Below are 20,584 nucleotides of genomic sequence, written 5' to 3'. Positions count from 1 at the left end.
TGTTTTCTCAGCTCTTCCATCTCAATGCGACTTATGCGGTAAGGAGCAACCGAAATGGGCTGAGTGCATGGTTATAGGTCTATAGTGAACTTAACTTTTCTGTCCACTGGTAGTTCGGGTAGTTCGTCCGGAAACACATCTAGAAGGTCTCGGACTACCGGAATCTCTTGGATACAAATTTTCTTCTTGGGCTTGCCTAGTTAGAGAAAATAGCAAGGTTTAAATACTTGAAAATTAAGGAAACTTGCCATCAAGGAATAAGTACCAAATGATTTTATTAATTTGTAAATGACTCCTCATTAGGAGGATTAAATACAACCTTCTTGTTAAAGCAATCTATGGTGGCGTGATACGCCGCTAGCCAATCCATCCCTAAAATTACATCAAAATCTCCCGTGTTTAACCCTATTAGGTCTACACTCAATTTTTAATTTGCTATCTCCACGGCACAAACCCTGTAGACAACTTCCCCTAATAGTGTTTCACCCACAGCAGTAGAAACAAATAACATTGAATCAAGTTTATCAGGTGATACATTAAGTTTGGATGCAAAAACATGTGAAACAAACGAATGCGATACACTAGTGTCAAATAAAATATGAACAATATGGTTACAGATAGTGTACATACCCTTTACCACATCCGGGTCGGCATCAGCATCCTACTGTGTGAGGTTGTAAACCCTACCCTGAATAGGAGGTCTTCATTGGTTCTGGTTCCTCGGGCACTCTATCGCATAGTGGCTGGCACTACCACATATGCGACAGGTGTTGTTGAGGCGATAGCATGGTCGGTCCTCGTGATCCCTGTCGCAGTGCTGACAGATCTTGCCACGTGCCGCCCCTGGAGCTTGAAGGGGAGCCTGGATCGCGGGTCTGAGCCTCTTATTTTGTTGGACAGGCGCAGTAGGTGCTGGTCTGCGAGGTGGAGCTGAGGGTCTGTGACTCCCTACTGACTGAGTAAGGGTGTTGAAACTCCTCTCCACGATATACGCCTTTACTAGAACGGCTGAATATGTCTTGAGCTCTAGTACCAATAAGTGCTGCTTGATCTATGGGCGAAGGCCCCACTGGAACTTCCTAGCCTTCTTGCCCTCATCTATCAATGTCTCGGGGGAGTATAGTATCGGCTCAGCTCTAGAAACTTATGAGCATATTCTGATACCGTCATGTTTCTATGGACCAACTGAACAAACTCCATCTCTTTTAGATGTCCGATGTGCTCAGGGAGGTACTCTGTATGAAAGGCTGCTAAGAACTGCTCCCAAGTGAGTGGTGTAGGCAGGGTGGTCTGCTTGAGCTCCCACCAACGACCTGCTTCCCCCACCAACATGTAGGAAGCAAGGGTAACCCTCTGCTCGGGAACCACTCCTAAGGTCTTGAAAGCCTTCTATGTCTCCACCAACCAATATTGTGCATCTTTGAAAGAGGACTCCCCTGCAAAAGTGGAAGGGTTCAGTCTTCTATACCTCTCTATGTAGCCCGGGTCAATCAGGGAAAGAGTTGGGTCCCGTGGAAGAGGAATTGGGCCGGGCTGAGGATAGACTGGGGGGCCCTGTGGTGGCACCTGCTGATATAATGGGGGCACTGGATTGTACTGTGGCGGTGCCGAGCAATACTATGGCTGGGGCACCGGATTATACTGCGGCGGTGGTGCCGAGGGGTACTGTGGAGGAGCAGGCTCGTGCTGAGGTGGCTCGGGATCCGCTCGTTGTAGCGGTGGCTCAGCTTGTGGTAGTAGGGGAGGGTTGGGTAACTCCCTTCTCTCCTCTCGGCCTTGCTGGGCAGCAATGATCATTTCTAGCATCTCAAATATTCTGTCCATATCTTCCCGAAGCGAATCATCCTGGGCTGCTCAGTTTAGTGGGGGTCTTCCTCTCCTCATCTCTCTGCACCTACATTTGACAAGAAAGGGTTGAATAACGATTAATCGGTTGGTATTTGTCTAAATATTATTGTGTAAGGGACGAGTCCGAGGAACGCGGCTCTGTTACTAACTGTAACGGCCCCGAAAATTAAAAGGAAATGTATATATAAAAATTCTAAGTGCGGAAGCGAAATAAAATATTTATATTAACATCCCTTACACAATAACCAAAACGTATTAAACGTATGAAAGAATAAGCTAACTAAAATAAATATTAGAAATGAATACTATAAAGAAAACTATAAAATTTTTAGGCATCTACTAGCCGTCTTCCTGCGGAACGGGCTCGGGAACTAACTCCTCATGTTCTGAAATGGTTAAGTAAGGAATGAGCTACACTAGCCCAATAAAGATGTCACACTATCTCACTGTCACAGAAGCAAAAGTTGGTAGAAAACAAAAACGACCAATGGAGCATAATTTATAACAAATTCATTTATCAATAATAAAACCATTTACTGTCTACTTACCTCGGTGAGATTCATGGAAACAACTTATGAAAACAATAACATTATAACATCATGAAATCATATGCACTCTGTAACATAACACATGTCATACTTTTAATATCTCAATTATCAAGTAACAAATTCCCTCTTTTACCAGCCTACCAGTATCCATGAGGATCCATAGAGGTCCCCGCTACACGTGAATCATTCACCTTAATAACTTAACTCCAGGGTCGTCCCCATACCCCGTTTGGTATGGGTGCCAAAATCATAAACCTCAATACCCCGTCTGGTATGAGCATCAAAATATTTAAAGTCTCCATACCCCGTTCGGTATGAGAGACAACGTTCCCGGTAGGGTTCCCTATGGACCCGGTCCGTCCACCATTTCCCATGATATCTAGTGAGGCTATCGACTTATCCATTTATCAATTCACATACCTTTTCTATTCTTTTCTTAGTTTTCTGTTTCTCACATAATCATGAATATTTAAATCAGTAACGAGCATCCAACAATGCAGGCATATCATCGGATTCACAAAATCAAGCAGTAGTGAAGTAAACAGTGATTCACGCATTTAAAACTATAAAATAAATAGATCAGACACCATAATGCCTTTAAAACTGTAAAATAACTAAAACAGTAACTGATCGAAAATATATCATATTTGGGCCCCATTAGTAACCTTAATTAATTATACATATCTATTAATTCATAAAATACCGTTTTATCATTTATTAAGCTTTAATACCATGATACGAAATAGGGTGAGAGATCCTTACTTGATTCGAAGTCTAAAATCGATTTTTCACTGTGCCTACGGGTTGTCCCTAGATTCCCAGAATTTTTCTCCGGGAACTGAAACACACTTCCGGTACCTGCATATGTCCCCAAAAAACTCCAAATCAGACCCAGGGCCTCCTCAACCAATTTTGGAATTTCGGCACGGCGACGATCCGCCTCGGGTTGGCTGTTTTCGGTCGAATTCAGCCAAAATAGCACCAGTTCCTACGAGGAAACACATGTAGGGCCCTCGGTGGGCAAAAAAATACAAAAAATCGAGACTTACCGGCGGCGGAGCTCTCGGGTGCGGCGGCTCCTCCGGCGCGAGTCGCGATTTGGCGTTTTGCTCCGGTCAACCTGTAGAGGAAAGGACGGTGGTCACAGTGGTGTAAAAATTACATTGAACGGGAATCGGGAAGGGCCTCATCGGAGGCAAAAATCGAAAAAACCTACGGCGGCGGCGCTGGGCTTTGGTGGTATTTTTCGGCCAATTAGCCGGTGGTTTGGCTCCGGTTTGACCACAGGTGGGTTCAACATCGAAATCCGAGCCAAGAGGAGAAATTTTACTTCGTTTGGTGGCCGGAAAGTGCTCTGGTACGGCGGCGGTCGGTTCCTCCGGTGGCTGGGCTGTCTTCTCCAGCGAGGGCTCTGGCGGCTAGGGTTTGAGGTTGGTTGTGGATGAGATTATTTATAACCTTCCCCTTTTAATCTGAGCCGTCCATCACGATTTAATATGGGTCGTCCGATCGCGATTAAATATGAAATGAATCTGGACCGTCCATCGCGATGCGATCTGGGCCGTCCGTGCGTAATTCAATCTGGGCTGTCCGAACGCGCGTTTGATCTGGGCCGTCCGTGCGCACGGGAACGGATCTCAGCCGTCCGATTGCGCGCACGCGGATTGCCCACGTGGCTCCGTGCTACGTGGCCTCCCGCGTCAGTGTCTCTGCCACGCGGCGTGTCCTGATTGGCCGGGGTTGCTGACCGAGCTGCTGACGTGGCGCAATTTTTCTAAATTGCGTTTTGACCTCTAGTTTCCGATTTTCTTTTCAAAAATACCTTCAGAATCCGAATTTTTACCTCTTTTTCCAAAAATTATTTTCAATTAAACCTCAAAAATAATTTTACCCATTTTTATCATTATTATTATTTTTATTTCTATTTAATTAAATTAAACTAAATTAAAACCATATATTATTCTTAAATAATCATTTATTTCATTTAAAATTTATAAAAATTTAAAATAAAATTAAAATTAATATTCATAAAAATAATAATAAAATTTTGGAGTGTTACATCAATAAAACTCAAATTCCTATTAAATAAATACAAAATTCTTAACTATTAAATTACTATATATTATTAGTAATAAAATTTATATTAAAAAAAATATGAATTTAATGTATAAAAAAATATATTAAATGCTGTACTATAATCGTAAAATCACACTGTTCAATTCTTGGTGAGATTTAAATGTATTGGAGGTAAAATTAATTTACTTGCTATGCATAACACATTTAAATACAATTGGTTTTCACTTCAGGAGATTGGGCAAATCTGTCATCATGAACTGTCTTAATATCATAACCCTTTATATATATATATATATATTATAATATTGTTTTGTGTGTAAGTACTTATCTTTTTCTGTCTACCTCCTTAATTTTAAGCTCTCTTCCCTTCAAATTTCAAAGCAATTGAATATGATTTTTTCTTTTTCATCTAAGAAGACTTTTTGATTTTTAAAATCGATTTCATAGCTGAAGGAATCTAACTAGTATAGAATTATTTTTCATTCAAAAATATAATAAATTTCTTAATACTTAAGCCTTTCATCAACACAATCTCATCAAGAACCTTAAGTGAATTAGGCATGCAGACCAATACCCATTTTGGGATTATCATTTTGAACACAATAAAGGCAAAGGTAAGCTTATACTAGAAAAGAAATTTTAGCATTCACCCAAAAGAAACATGGAAAGAAGAAAAATTGGCAGATGCTTTGTTGGGATAGCAGCAAGCACACTGCAGAGCTAGAGGTAATAATCAAAGCACAAAAGGAAAAGGAAAGCAGCTATCTTTTTCTGATGGGTGAGTGTAAAAATAGGTGAGAGTAATTTAGGGCACATAACACATTGAATTTGGAAGCTTGAATGTCCTTTTGGCACTTGCGAGTCCATTCAAGCTGGCTGCTCCATTGATCTACAATTATACCTCTTATGCGGTACCCTTGACCCACCAGCTTCTTTCTCACCTCTGCCTTGTATTCTTCCACTTTCATGTATTCATCTTCAAAGCCTTTACAAATTCCCAATTAATGATGCTTCTCAAATCATTAAATCTTACGTATCCAATTCTCTTTTTTAGATTGCAAGAAGTTCACAAGATTAACTCCAACTATGAAAAGGGTAGCTATTAATATGAAGCAGGGTTTTGATTACAGAAGGATTAGCAAGATATATATACATTAAAATGAGATTAGTCCATCCATGATATTCAACATCTATTAGGTTGTCAACTGTGGGGGATCTAAGGATTTCCCTTCTTGAGGAGACAAGGATGATCTTAACTCCTTTGTCTTTGATCAGATGATAGAGCTGTAGTGAGTCAGGAAGAGCTGGTGCCTTGTTTTCCCTCATCCATTCTTCCAAACAAGTTGAATTCGCCTTATCTACATTTTAATTTTCATTTTCCTATAACAAAATATACTGTATCAGTGCTTAATCATCAAATAAATGAAATGGGTGATTAATTATTCTAACCTTTTACAATATAACTACATAACTTTCTTAAAAAAAACATATCTAAAAAGCTTAAATAACTTTAAAGAATCACTCCTTTGCTTAACATCAACGTCTTACCCAAAACATGAGTTTAGCTATTGGTGCATTCTCTAACTAGTTTCTCCACATATATATATGCATATAGATTCATAGATTATCATAAATGTAGATTTTACTTACTAAGTTCTAACTTAATAGACGCATAGATCATCACAAACATAGATTTCGCTTACTGGGTTCTAACCAATTATCTAAAAAAATTATTTCATGAAAATTCAATTCTCTTAATTGGATAACCCAAAAAAAAAAAAAAAAAAAGAAAGCATACCCAACAGAATGTTTCTTGAAGTAAGGAATGGTGGAGAGAAGCGTTCATCAACGTCAAAGATCCAAGCATCTTTACCATTTCCTTACAGGCTGCAACAAGAGCTAAAATAAACAATAGCCTCTTCCACAACCCTTCTTGAATCTACACTGTACTGGGACGAAGTGACGTATTTCTTGATATAACTTGCGCATTCTTGAGGCACATGTTGAACCATCACATAGATTGCGGAGGCAACCCATTCCAAACCCGTGGTTTGCAGAAGAATAATGAAAAAAAATGTGAGGAAATACAGAAACTGAGTAAGCACCAGCCGCCGGAATATCTGCGCACGATCTACACCTGCACACGATTTGCACTTGCACTAGCCGTTAGTCTTCGTTATGATTTCTTCTTATCTTTTCCAGTCGTAAGTGGCTAAATTGTAGGGTTGTTTTGCCTATAAATTCAGCCCCAAATTGCAAATAAGGCATCTAAAAATAAACATTTAAAAGCTTATGGTTTCCTTTGCACCCGAAGCAAATTTCAAAGTTTCTACTTTATACCTATTTTGATCAGGACCCATCAATGGTATCAAAACAGGCTTACCATGTCAACCAACAAGGAGAGAATCGAAAACCTGGAGCTCAGTACCTGGAGCTCAGTGCCGCAACATACAAGACCACCGAGTCACATGGTGTAATACCCGGACCCAAAAAATGATCCGAGATAAATTTTTTATTCTTTAATTATTAATTCATTTTATCTTTATTTAAGTAGAATTTTGAGAAAATAAATAAATTAAAGACAAGATTGAAAATAATTTTAAAAAAAAATAGTAAAAATTTGGATTCTAATAGTGTTTTTGAAAGAAAAATTAGAAATATGAGGTCAAAATACAAATAGAGAAAGTTCGACCACGTAGAACTGCCTACTCAGCAGTCTCGACGAACTAGAGCGCGCCGCCTGACAAGCCACGCTGGCGATTCGTGTGTCTCGCGATCAGACGGCTTAGGATCAATCCTGCAAGTGTGAGCGATCCAGATCTGTTTTTTCCTTAGGCGCTATCGAACGGTCGAGATTAATTGCGATGAACGATTCAGATTTATTTCCTCATTAGGCGCCATTAGACAGAAGAAATCAATTGCGATGGATGACCTAAATCAACGCCATATGGTTATAAATACTTCGCATCATATGAGAACCTAAGCTTTAGCCGACGCTGGAGCATGGTGGTGACGCCGTGATGGAACCCTAAACTTAGTTGGAATGAGTTTTGGACACTGATTTTGGATTTTTTTTGAGTATTTTTAGGTATGTGACGAGTGTTTTAAATTTCATAGAAAAAATTCATATTATATGGTACACGTTAGGAGGTTTAGTAGACAGCTCGGTATTTTAAAATACCGATCTGAGTAAAGATCTCTCACCCTATTCTCCGTTATGGTAAATTGAGGCTTAACGATATACAATTTTTTGTTTTTGTAAAAAATTAAAAAATACTAAAAATAATTACAGGTTACTAGTAGAATTGGAATTAGTTGGTTCAAAATTATTTTGATTTCCTATTTATTTTCATGTACGATCCTATTTGCTTGATTTTCGTATATACATGTTCTTAATTTATAGTTTTATCAACTTATTTGGTTATTTTGGTTATATACCGTCTATGAATATAGTTTAATTGATATGTGATTGTGATATGAGATATTAGTATGAGTTTGTTGATTATTTGTTGATAAAAATCTATATGTGAAAGACTTGCTAGTTACCTAGGAAAATGGCGGACAGACTCGGTACATAAGGAATCCTACCGTAAATATTATCTCAGTCGAACGAGACTGAAAAATCCCTTACCGAAAAGATTTGAGAGATATAGTTCACCTTTATACCAGATGAAGTATCGATGCGGGTGGAATATTTGACACCCATTACCGGACGGGGTATGGAGATAACCGGTCAATTGTAAAATTAGATATTGGGTTCACGAGTAGGGGAGACACCTCTATAGACCACTAGGAGTACGAGTAAGCAGGTAAGAAAGGAAAACTATTGTTTCTCGTTCTCTTATTCGTGAAAGTGAAAAGTGATATGAATATGGGTCTTCATAGGTTGTGTTTGGAAAACTCGTTATGGTAAGTACTAAACAAATATCTTCAACTTTTAAATGTATTTAAATAAAGCAAGGGCTTCATTAGTTATTTTTTTTACTTTTTTTACCAATTTTCAGTTTTTCATATTTGTAATTAGTGTGATATTCTTATTAGACTAGTGTAACTTACCATTTTATTAACTATTTCAGATCAAAAGAACCAAGATTCAGATCCCGATCAGTAAGAGAATTATGAATAATTCACTATCCGGACTCCCTTCAAGTGCTAGTAAAGATTATCATAGAATGTTTAGTTATTCGCTTTTCGTTTTATTTCTTTAATTTCCATTTATCTTTTAAAATAAATATTCTCATAATCCTATTGGGCATTCAAAATTATTGTGTAAGAAATATAAACCTTAACTCTATTTATCGTTTCCGTATTTAATTTATGAATTTATTTCTCTTTAAGTTTCGAGTCTCTACACATGGAGTTGGGCACAACCAACAAACTCTACCAGTTGAAATACGTTATTTGACGGTTGGGTAAACAGAAATGGGTCTCTAAGCTCGATGGATATGACCATGAGATTTTATATAAACCCAAAAAAAACCAAATCAGCTACAGATGCCTCTCCCGAAACATTGACTGTCCCACCATCAATGTTATTTCCATTCCACATAGTAGTATATGGGCTCACATCCAGGAAGCATCAACAGGTCATAAGTATATTTAGAAAATCAGTGCTTTAGCTATAAAAAATCCCGATAAACCTTATACTTGGAAAAATGTGTTAGTATATTTCTAAGACTGAATCTTAGTTCCTCTTAACTCCCCTGTCATTTAACAACTATTAAGAAAATTTCACGACTCACCACTAGGAGGCCACTCGAGAGTATTATACACCTACAAGATGGTTAACACAATAATTCTATTGATTGTCGATGTACAAGATTGTGCAACAATATGTGTAAGCGTGTAATACCTGCCAAAAAGCCAAAGTAGACACCCTGATCCTGGTAAGGCTCTTGCAACCATTACCAATACCATATCAAGTTTGGGACAACATCATAATGGACTTCATAGACGACTTACCACCCTCAAATAGTGAGAGCACCATTTTGGTAGTAGTGGACCGCCTAAGCAAAACATCACACTTTGTGGCCCTGACACATCCTTACACAACAAAAGAAGTGGCAGAAAAAATTGTTGAGAATATCATCAAGCTTCACAGCATGCCATGATCTATTATATGTGATCGAGACCCCATTTTATTAGCCATTTTTGGCAAAAAAGAAATTTAAGTTGTGAGGTACCAAACTCAAGATGAGCTTCTCATATCACCCCTAAATGGACGGTCAATTTGAAGTAGTAAACCGATGTTAAGATATATCTTAAGTGTCTTGGCCATCAACATCCCCAGAAATAGAGCACACTACTTCCATGGGCTAAATTCTAATATAACACCATCTTCCACCTATCGGCATGACATCTTTCCAAGCCTTATATGACAGATCACCCCCACCATCCCTCATTATCAGGTTGGCACCACACCAGTCAATGAAGTGGACCAGTAACTCATTAATCAAGATCAGCTAATACAATAACTCAAGATCAATCTACACGCCGCTAGAAATAAAATGCAACAGATGGCCAACAAGAAAAGGCGTGATATAGAATTCATAGAAGATGATTGTGTGTTCCCCAAACTACAATAATATCACCAACAGACCGCCTTCAAAAGAGTTTTTTAGTAATGGCTTGCAAATATTATAGCCCTTACCAAATTATTCAATGAGTAGGGCTCGTCACATATAAGTTCAAACTGCTAGAAGAGACTCGTATCCACCCAGTCTTCCATGTTTCTATGCTCAAATGGAAAGTGGAAGATTCAGTAGGCCCAAATGAAGAATTATCGCCCACTGCTACAGAAGGCGACACGCACTCTCTCCTTTGAACTCTCCAGAGCGACATTGATCTTGCTCATGATCTTACTAAAACTCTCTCATTTCCTTTAGTTTTCATATAAAACTTGATTCTTCACATAATCTAACATGATATCAGAGTTATTCTGATTGTTGTTCAAACGAGAGAAATCAAGTAGCAGTCGTGAAACTCTTAATTTTTGTTCAGCTACACGTGAAACACAATTTTTCAATCATTTCTTCAAGGACAGTGATATGGATCCCTCAATCTGTTCAAATTCAACAAAGATAGAAGAACCGCTCGCAAATCCCTATTATTTGCATCCAAACAAGAGTTCGACTCGCATACTCACTTCGGCCATCCTTACAGGTAATAACTTTCACTTTTATGAACCCAGTGTACCATATACAAATTCAAATAAGTAACAGAGGAATAATGTTGGACAAAATAGAAGAAATTATTGCGGCTAAAAAAATTATTGTAAAAGGTCATGCCAAATCTCCGAGGATTTGCCTTTTTCTTTTATTAAGGAATAGTATCAAATGATCCAGCCTCTTACACCCACTTGTCAACCTCCTTCTTGCCAGCTTTGTCGTGGCCTTAGCTCCCGTTCTTGCGGATCATGATATGCTTTAAAATATTTGTGTTGCTGATCTTTCCTCCATTATTCTTCTTACTCTTTTTTTTTTCTTTTTCCTCTATTTTCTTCTAAAAATCATATACTTATATTGAGCTTAACTATGTGCTAGGAAATTTCTTAACAGGTGTGAAGATCAATGGCTACCCTTGTAAGGATTCAACAAGTGTATCTCTGTATTAATGAACGAGTGGTTGAGAGGATCAAATCCAGGTCTGCACCCAAGCCTTCAATTATTGTGGCTAATTTACAATGTTGATCAAAGGTGCCATTTGTATTTTTGCTTCATCTTTATATTTATATTGTTCATCCTGGATCTTGAATTTTTTAATTATAATTAAAATATATATTTTTTATAATTAAATGTATTATAAATTTTCAAATGAAATTTATATAAACAGATCACTATATAATACAATTTAACCTGCAGTACCAAAATGTAACAATAAAGTATCTAAATTTTGACAGAAGTAAGACTAATACAAACAATGTAATGAAATTTAATTATAAATTTGTTGACATGAAAAAATTTATTAAAGTTATGTTGTAAATGACATTGTCACCAAATTTAATAATGTTACCATAAAAATTTACATATTTTTAAACTATAATCAATTGATTTAATATTAAATATGAAGATATTTATTATTCTTGAATAATTTAGAATTTTATTTATAAATTTACACTGATTTCAACTATAAAATTATAAAAGTCTTATCTAAATTAATATAAATTAATTTTATACAGACTTTTACACATAATTCTATATACTTAATTTTCTTGTAACATGGTACAATTAAAAATTATTCTAATTGAACAAAATATACATTTATAAATAACTACAAATTTTCTAAATTTATTCTGAAAATGTGTTTGATTTAAATAAGAGAATCTGTAAATATTACTGGAATTAATTGTTATGTAAAATTGAAATAATAAATTATAAATTCTATTGAAATTAATGAAATTTAAAATAAATTGGTTGAATTCTATGTGACAATTGATATGAACTTAATAATTAAATTGATTGTAAATTTTAACTAATAAATCAGAAGAAAAATTTAATATTTATGTAATTGAACCAAAATAAATTGCTGACGTGGCACGTCTATATGCCTCCACGTCAGATAATATATTTGCCGCTTCTCCAAACTACTTCCGGTTTCCGTTAAGAACACGAACGGAGAAATTAACGACGTAGGAAAGTAGAATGACCATAATGCCCCTAAGGAGTAATGCTATTAACAAAACTGATCGTTTCTGCTTTGAATTCGAGCGGGACGACCTGCAACTAACACTGAACAAACTCCAGTCAGTTAAAAACCCCAACACAAAACCCCTTCTCCTCCTCTCTCTTCGTTAAAAGAATTCAAGAATTACGCCATTGGAGGAGAAAGGAAAAGCTCCAGTCTTTTGCCTTCAGCAATGTCCATCCCTATTATTGAAACTTGTAGGAAGAGAAAGAGGAGGCCGAAGATATTTGGGTTTCACAAGTTTGCATTACCCGGGTACCCAGTAAGCCTCACGGGTCCTTTCCGCGACAATGTGCGGATTTTCCTTGAAGAATGTGCAGAGCCTGAAGACTATTACGTGGGAGGAATGCCCATCTGGTGTACTCTTCTGGTTCAGGAGAACAAAAAGCTTTGCTCTTCCTCTTTACACCATTGAAGAGAATGTTCAGTGCTCCATTGGACTGTACTGCGATCACTGCAGATGCACTTGTTAGATTTTGAAAATACAGAGACCCTTTTTCATTTTAATGCATGCTTTGATTTTCTCAGATGCGTTTTTCTTCTTTTTAGTTGGGGATTTGATATCTAGTGTTACTTTTTTTAATTGGGAATTTTCCATTTTTCTTGATTTTTTTTTGCTGGTTTTGGTTTCCGTTTTTTAAAGGTTGGAGTAAGCATTTACTGTCTAAACGGAAGTATCATCTTATAATTCCAGTTGATACTGAATGGAATATGCGTCTTGAGGATGCTGCTTTTGATCTCCACACCCATCTCTTGCATGGACTGATCCACTGTAATGGATTTGGTCATTTAATCTGCATAAACGGGATTGAAGGAGGATCCAAATTTATATGTGGCAGAGAAATCATGGATCTTTGGGATCGCATTTGCAACATTCTTCGAGCCCGGTAATAGAAAATCCTGAGTGATCATATCATTGATCAAGATCTAGGCAGATTTAGCTTGAAAGATGATGTTTTTTCTTTGGTGTGTCTATTTCATTTTTTGCAGAAAAATCACTGTTAAGGATTTGTCAAAAAAGCGGTGTATGGATCTTCGGCTACTTCATGGAATTGCTTATGGGCATTCATGGTTTGGGAGGTGGGGCTATAAGTTCTTCCGTGGAAGTTATGGGATGACACAACACAGTTACTATAGAGCAATTGAAATTATCAGTTCTTTGGAAGTTGATAAAGTTGTATCAGAATTTGGGAATGAAGAATTCAGTAGGGAAATCAAACAGATTATTAGTCATTATAGAAATAAGAGTGAAGCTCAGTTGATCACCTTGAGGTATCTTCTGAGGTTTATGCTCACAGTCAAATCATGTTCTCTGTCACAAAACAGATTGGCCATGACTATTACAGATGGTCCATCTCTTATGCTTAATTCTTCAAACCGAACAACCCTGGAAAAGCACACTCTAGTACGGAAGGAACAAAAGGTCATAAAATATAGAAGATTCAGTACTATGGTGAGTTCTCTGGGTAGCGGATGGCCTGTGAGAAGGCTAGAATTTGCAGCAGAGGTGATTGTGGAGGCGTTGAAGGAGAAGAAAGCTGCCAAATTTGGTTGTGGTGGGATGACTCGACAAGATGTGAGAGATGCAGCTCGGATGCGTATTGGAGATACTGGGTTGCTGGATTATGTGCTGAAGTCAATGAACAATGTGATTGTTGGACGCTACATTGTTCGCCGTGCAGTAAATCCAGCAACTTGAATTTTGGAATATACAACTCCTGAACTTGCTGATGGTTTCAGGACCAAAGAATCAGAACCAGAAGTAGTTCAAGAGCGGATTCGAGGTCCTGCTTTGGTGCCAGGAATTGATGTGTATAGCGATGTTACTGTACCGTATACAAATCTTTTGCTGAATTATCCAGAATCAGAAACAGTGGAAACGTCAGTTCAAACAGTTCTGGACAGCAAGCACTTTGTTAAAGATTGGTCCTTCAGAGACGATAAGGAACAATCATTGATAGTTTTTTATCAAGTGAAGCCAAGTTTGATTGATTTAGAGCCTACAAGCGCTAAGGAATTACTGCCAGGTGAATTGGTTGTGGTTCCATATCATGTCACATTGTTGGACCTAAAGAAATCTATTGCAAATGCACTAAGGGACACCTACTATGGTATGGATAGATTTGTAGTGACAGATATAGAAAATCTGGAAGAGATGGAGGACAGGCAGATGCTTTCTGGGAAAGTTGAATCGGGTGCTCAACTTGTCGTGAGAGGAAGTGGGATAGACTTGGGTTCCAAGTTTAGGTATCCAGGTGGTACTGAGAATTGGATGGAGAGATGCGCATGTGGAGTCCAAGACGATGATGGTGAGAGGATGGTGGCTTGTGACCTTTGCGAGATTTGGCAACACACACGCTGCTGTGGAATTGAGGATTCAGTTCTGCCACCACTTTTTATCTGCTTAAGCTGCTGTGATGGTCTTGCAACACAAAGAACTGAACCTCTCATTGAGTTTGGGAGTTGAAACCTCTTATTGAGTTCGGGAGTCCTAAAGATCTGATACTGGAACGTCCGACAGTCTATGGACATGGGACAGAGCTCCTAGCCCCACAATGAAACAGAAACTACTGTAATAAGTGCGAGCTAGAGAGGAATGATGTATAATTCATTTTTTTTTCTTTTTTCTCCTCAGAAAACAATAATAGATGTGTCTTTCTAACTAGCATGACGTGATAAATATAGTGCAGCAAATTATATGTAGGTTTCTTCTACAGCTTCTTCTGAAAGTAAAAAAAAAAAAAATTGCTTTTAATGTCAACATCCTTCAGTTGAAGATCCATTGAATGTTCAGTTGAAGAAAGCTTCTACTTTCTTATCTAAGAATTCTGTAAACCAAACCTCAGTTACAGTAATTCTACCTATTGAGCTACAGCCAATTTCCAATCAGTGTTCCTGGAAGTAGTACAATCAGTCATCTAAAGGCTTACATGACTCAACTTCCATCATTTTAAAATTCCAGATCTGCTCAAACCAAACCAGCATTATGCTTGAGATTGAAAGGAATGAAGCTGTGACGCAAAGCAGCTCGCAACCCGCAACTCGCTATCAGTCCACAGCCCTTGTCCCTATAAAGTGCAGGATAATTTTCTCTTAAAACAAATTCTGGTATTCAGTTGAATTTGCTAGCATACTGCCAACCCATTTTCATACCAGAATACCAACATATTCTGATATATTCCCTACCTATCAATTATGGCTGACCAGCTCACCTCTTTCTCTTCCTATAAATCCTGTTGTTCTATTCTTCTTCTGTATATACAAAAATAAAAACAAAAAGGCTGTGAATTGTCCAGTTTTTTGGGATTAATAGAATTCCCATTTTACATTTCTCTTAAGTTTTTTGACTGAGATTTTATATCTTTTCTAAGTAAAGATGAAAGTGAGATTTAGTATATCTTCTTGAAAACCAGAACTACAAAAATGATGGGTGAGATGGCGTGACGAATACAAAAAAAGCCTACATTATTTTATTGTTTCACCACTCTTATCGTAATCTTTCTGAAAAAAAAAATCATATTTTTGTCAGGCGTCATCACTCTAGAAAGTAGCAGTTCTTCTCTTTATCCAATTTTTAACCAGAAAGAATTGAGGGGTCTTTTCTGCTTTTCCTTTTTCTGGATTCTTGCGTAGGATCTGCTTGGATGCAACCTATAAGTATTATCCACTCTAGAAAGTAGCAGTTCTTCTCTTTATCCAATTTTTAACCAGAAAGAATTGAAGGGTCTTTTCTGCTTTTCTTTTTTCTGGATTCTTGCGTAGGATCTGCTTGGATGCAACCTATAAGTATTACCCACAAAGATGCCAATTTAAAGTTTAGCAAATATGACGTGAAAATTATCACAATCTTCCTTCTGTTTCTGCAGCTTATGGGAAGGGAACAAAAAGATGAAGACATAGCAACTATTCCAAAATTTTCATTCACATACATCTAGGATATGATTGAGGTTCCAAAGAAATCTTTCTTTTTTCATCTTTTTCTTAGCAACCCATTAAAAAAGAGTGTAATAAGTTCCATAGATACACCCACTTTCTGCGTGCATTTCATATATAGTTTCCAACACTTATTCTCATGATAGAACAAAATAGCATCAGTATGACTCTAAATAATCAAGCACAAACAACTTGGAGAAGAGAATAAGCCACTAAATACCTAACAATTTACACAGAGAAACTTTTTTATGCATGCTTGCCTCAAAATGACACATCAAACAACTGATATCAACCTAAACAAGCTGATTATTGCAGAAGTGGTGAAAATTCCTTCTGAGAAAAATATTATGATATGATATTCATACAAGAAAACCATCATCAAAGTTGAGATGATAGCTCTGAAGATCGTAATTGTAGTGTACAATCTTGGTGTTGTGCCATCCCAGAGTTTGCTTCAACTGTGACTTGAACTTCCAGAAAAGCTGCCTCCAGATATATGGTGATTTATGGGTGTGAACACTGAGAGGGGAAATATCTCCAGAACCAGAGCTAGCAATTCTCTTCCCCCACCTCATGAACTGAAGCCTCTTCAAGCTCTGCATGCTCATAAATTTCATTGCTGCTATTTTTGAGATCTTTGTGTGTGTGTGTGTGTGTGTGTATTGATGGATTGAAGAGGAGATTGTTAGGTGAAATATGAAATGAGGTTGAAAAAAAGACTTATGAAATAATATTTCACTTTAAGAGAATCAAATTCCCACTAAGCCTAACAAGCAACACCACGGATTGTGCCAGATCACCTGTCTATTCATGGTACGAAAAAATAAAAAAATAAAAAAAAACATCATCATCTTCAATTGCAGTCCTTTCATCTTTATCTTTTCCAATCAATTCCTCGACCCATGATGGAATTGGAGGAACAAAGACATGGTGTTGGTGATTTCAGTGTTCTGTTTTTTGAGGTTTTCCAATTGCCGATCTGCAATAAACATTACTTATAGGAACTTGAACAGTATCAAAAGTACTGTAATTTTGTAAAGCTTCTATCTTTAAATTGATTAAAGAAGAGATAGAATCAGGCAAAAAGTTTCCTTTTTGTGAATTTTCTCTTCTGTTTTACTCAAATAATACTGGGTTAGCTTTCCCAGGAAGCATCCATTGCCTAAGCGAGTGAAAGGGACCACCATTCATAACATTCCTCTGTTTCAAATTTCAGTCAAGAATTTTGATTGCACTCCATGGAATAAGGGCCCTACAATGATGAAGCACTGTGCATATATGTATATATTTTTTCTTTATAAATATATATACACATATTTTCTTTGAGGAATACAAATCGGTTGGTTACCAAACTACGCCAAAACTTGATAAGGGAAAGGATAATATTCCACAGAAATGAGAATCTACAGACAAATATTCCATATAAAGGAGAAATATATTTAATTTATAATTAAATTACTAAAATACCCCTACTACCTAAAACAAAGAAATGGGCATACATAAATATATATATGGGTTGAAATATTTGGAAGCCCTAAGGAGAAAATTAAGGAATTGATTATTCTTCTGGCAATATGCAGTTCATGAATATTGGATCAAAAGCCTGATTCATTTCAGATTAATGGAGGAGCATACTAAGTGAGTTTTATAATATTTGAAAATTATTTAGATTTTATAATGCTAATTGTGAAACTATTTGTTAATTATATAATTTTAAGAAAAATACATATTATCACTAAATTACGTTTTTAAGTAAAAATATTGGATCAAACTTATCTCTGAACAAAAATTAAGAATTTGAGAGATCTGAAATAATTATTTACTTTTGATGAAAATATGAATTGATTTTAAAGTTTGTTTTGATTCTACAAACTGGATAAATATTGTCAAAATTTGTTTTTTTATACATATAAAATAAGAGTAAATATTTTTTTCAGTCTAAGATGTATGTATCATCTACACCATGTTGAATAAAAATAGTTTTAAATATCATTTAATGCTACATTTTTCTTAATATATACCTAAATGAGTTATTACAATCATCTTCAGGCATGAATGAAACTTGAAGCAAGAACAGGTGCTCTGGATAGATAATCATAATTGGTTTAATTAATATTTCATAATTAGTTTAACTAGGATTAATTAAATAGTGTATTTCAAATTCCATCAAATTTCATTCCAAGCAGAATTAGAAATTAATTTCACATAAAAAGAAAATTAATTTTATTGCACTTCATAATCTGTTTATATGTACTAGTATCTGCATTGCATCACACCAGAAACTAAAATCCCATCTATGGAAAGTTCTTCTTTTCAGGATCCTTGCAAAACTCAGAACATAATAAGCCAAAAGCAAAGACGACAGGCCACACAGATATCTTAATAGGATTATTAACATGGTGGCTTAAAAACCCATAATTAATCGCTGCAAAGATGAACTGAAATCCAGCACAGGTTAAACCAACGATATCTGTGAAAGTACCAAAACGCATTTGACTTGAAGATGGATAGTAAAACCAAGATCTCCTGCCTCTCCATCTCCATGTTACATTTTGGCGTCTACCCTTGTAAACGAGCTCAATGATGCAGATGAACATGGCCACGAAAGATATCAACATGCCAATTAGTGCACACCTCGGCTTATCAGAAGACGAAAGTTGATCAAAAACAGCTGCCAGAAGCTCCAACACGAAGTTGGCAATAGCAAAGAGCTGCTCCAAAGTTGCCTGCAAAAATAAAATTAGAAACTCAGATGAGGAGAAGCAGAAGTTAGCCACATATTCAAATTATGTAAGAACTCCGATATTATCATTTACCTTGGACAATTTGAAAAATGATACTTCTGTCCTTTCTGCATTGACATTTGTTACCTCTATGGTAATATATTCCTTTTGGCGGATATAATTTTCTGCCGGGTTATTAGAACCGCTGGGACTGATATGATGCACATTTGACATGATTATGTATTCCCTCTCAGCCATTAAACATATTCTATCTAATGGAAAAACTCTTCTACATATCAAAATATATAGAAATTTACTTACATTATCAAGTGATTTGATGTTATTTTTTCAGCAGGATAAGAGATTTTCTTTGAGGGTGCTGCAATATTGTTGACAAACTAATAAGCATACGGATTAGTCAAAATCTAATTCAAGAAAGAATGACTCATTAGTATATCGTTAGAGTTTCAGTGATTAATTTGGGTTTAGTCTCAGTAAAACTATAGTTTGTTTCGGGTAAGTTAAGTACCTTTAATTAGGGTAAAACAATGTGTTAAAAACTCGATTTTTTTTATTCACTAAGAAAAAATAAAGAGGAATAATCTTGTATACCTTCTGATACTCCTGAGACTCTCTTCACTGTCCTATACATCTGTAGTTCAAGTAGCAATAAAGGATTTATAAAGATGAAGCAGCAGACTATGGCACAGCTAGGTTGAAACACACTATAATATTTTACAGAGGAAAACCTCATAGAAGAAGAAGAAGAAGAAGAAGAATATGTACATGCAAGTGGCTTTTAACATGAGCAAGGGTCAAATCCTTCACATTCATGAGCTGCAGAACTTCTTTTGGAGCTGCCCCTGGGAATCAGTTTTGTACAAGTGAGATATACACAATGCATATATAAGGCCTATTGACCTTCATGAGAGAAAAAAGAAATGATATGGAGAAAGGAGGATCACACACTTTCAGGGCCACCAAGAGCATTAACGGCATTCACAAAGGCACTGTGAAGTGTTGTAGTCCATCGAATACGTGGCACTTGTCGCCTGCAGGCTTGGGTAGATTGTGCTGTTCGAGACATCTACAGCCAAGGTGAGAAGATGATCTCCACTGAGAAAGAAATTTGGGAGAACAATGTTCATGTGCGCAGGTTCAAACACATAATATTTGTGAAGTTAAAACAGTAGCAAGTGAATTTTAACACAATGGATGGTCAAGTTCTTTACATTCATGAGGTGAAGAACACTTCCATAACATGTATAACTCAGGTAAGAAAATTTGAAAAAATAAAAAATAAAGTTCATATACCTGCAAGTGGGGTTTTTTTTTTTTTTTTTTTTTAAAAAAAGTTTTCATGCCAGTGTAGATGTGTGTGCGTTTGTATGTATATATACATACATATATAGATAGTATCTGTATTTGCTTCCATAAGTTTGCTTGGAAACTTCAAAGAAATTTTCCCTAATGGAATAAGGCAAAGACTTGAACAGATGAAAGGAGCCTGCTTTATTAAAATGGATGGTCTTTGTTCCTTTTTTTGGTGTTTGACCAACCTTTAGATCTTTAGTTTTTGAAGTGGGAAATGGTAAATTAAACTTTGATTAATTTGATGGAGTGTGATAAGGCTTCTTTAAGGATTTAAAAAATATTGGGAACAAATTTGCCTTTATATATGTTTAGTTTTCTTTTTCCTCCTTTTAATTCCAAATTTTCTATTAAAAAAAAGGTAAAAATGGTATGTGTACATAATCTATTGCAAATAATTTA

The 20,584-nt window shown here is 36.3% G+C and overlaps 1 protein-coding gene and 1 pseudogene across 3 annotated transcripts; one reads left to right on the top strand and one right to left on the bottom strand.

Annotated features, from left to right (window-relative positions):
* The first annotated feature begins 11,947 nt into the window (after positions 1-11,947).
* Positions 11,948-14,698, top strand: LOC110811511 (PHD finger protein MALE MEIOCYTE DEATH 1-like; annotated as a pseudogene). Its single transcript, XR_015817712.1, has 3 exons — positions 11,948-12,623; positions 12,799-13,042; positions 13,146-14,698. The product of XR_015817712.1 is annotated as a PHD finger protein MALE MEIOCYTE DEATH 1-like (transcript).
* A 3,589-nt stretch (positions 14,699-18,287) lies between these two features.
* On the bottom strand, positions 18,288-20,582 carry LOC148266666 (uncharacterized). Of its 2 annotated transcripts, XM_088215537.1 has the most exons (7): positions 20,126-20,582; positions 19,781-19,927; positions 19,598-19,674; positions 19,424-19,463; positions 19,133-19,190; positions 18,905-19,022; positions 18,288-18,814 (listed from the first exon to the last, which is right to left on the bottom strand). In XM_088215537.1, exons 2-7 carry the CDS (start codon positions 19,896-19,898, stop codon positions 18,383-18,385), a joined length of 843 nt encoding a protein of 280 aa, XP_088071663.1. In that variant the 5' UTR covers positions 19,899-19,927; positions 20,126-20,582; the 3' UTR covers positions 18,288-18,382. The 2 variants fall into 2 exon arrangements, with proteins under 2 accessions (XP_088071663.1, XP_088071662.1); XM_088215536.1 differs by lacking the exon at positions 20,126-20,582 and having other exon boundaries at positions 19,781-20,115.
* Positions 20,583-20,584: the final 2 nt, after the last annotated feature.

Source organism: Carica papaya, chromosome 3 (genome assembly GCF_054855325.1).
Source record: "Carica papaya isolate Zhongbai chromosome 3, ASM5485532v1, whole genome shotgun sequence".
NCBI classification, from domain to species: domain Eukaryota; kingdom Viridiplantae; phylum Streptophyta; class Magnoliopsida; order Brassicales; family Caricaceae; genus Carica; species Carica papaya.
This window is presented reverse-complemented; position numbering and strand designations above follow the sequence as displayed.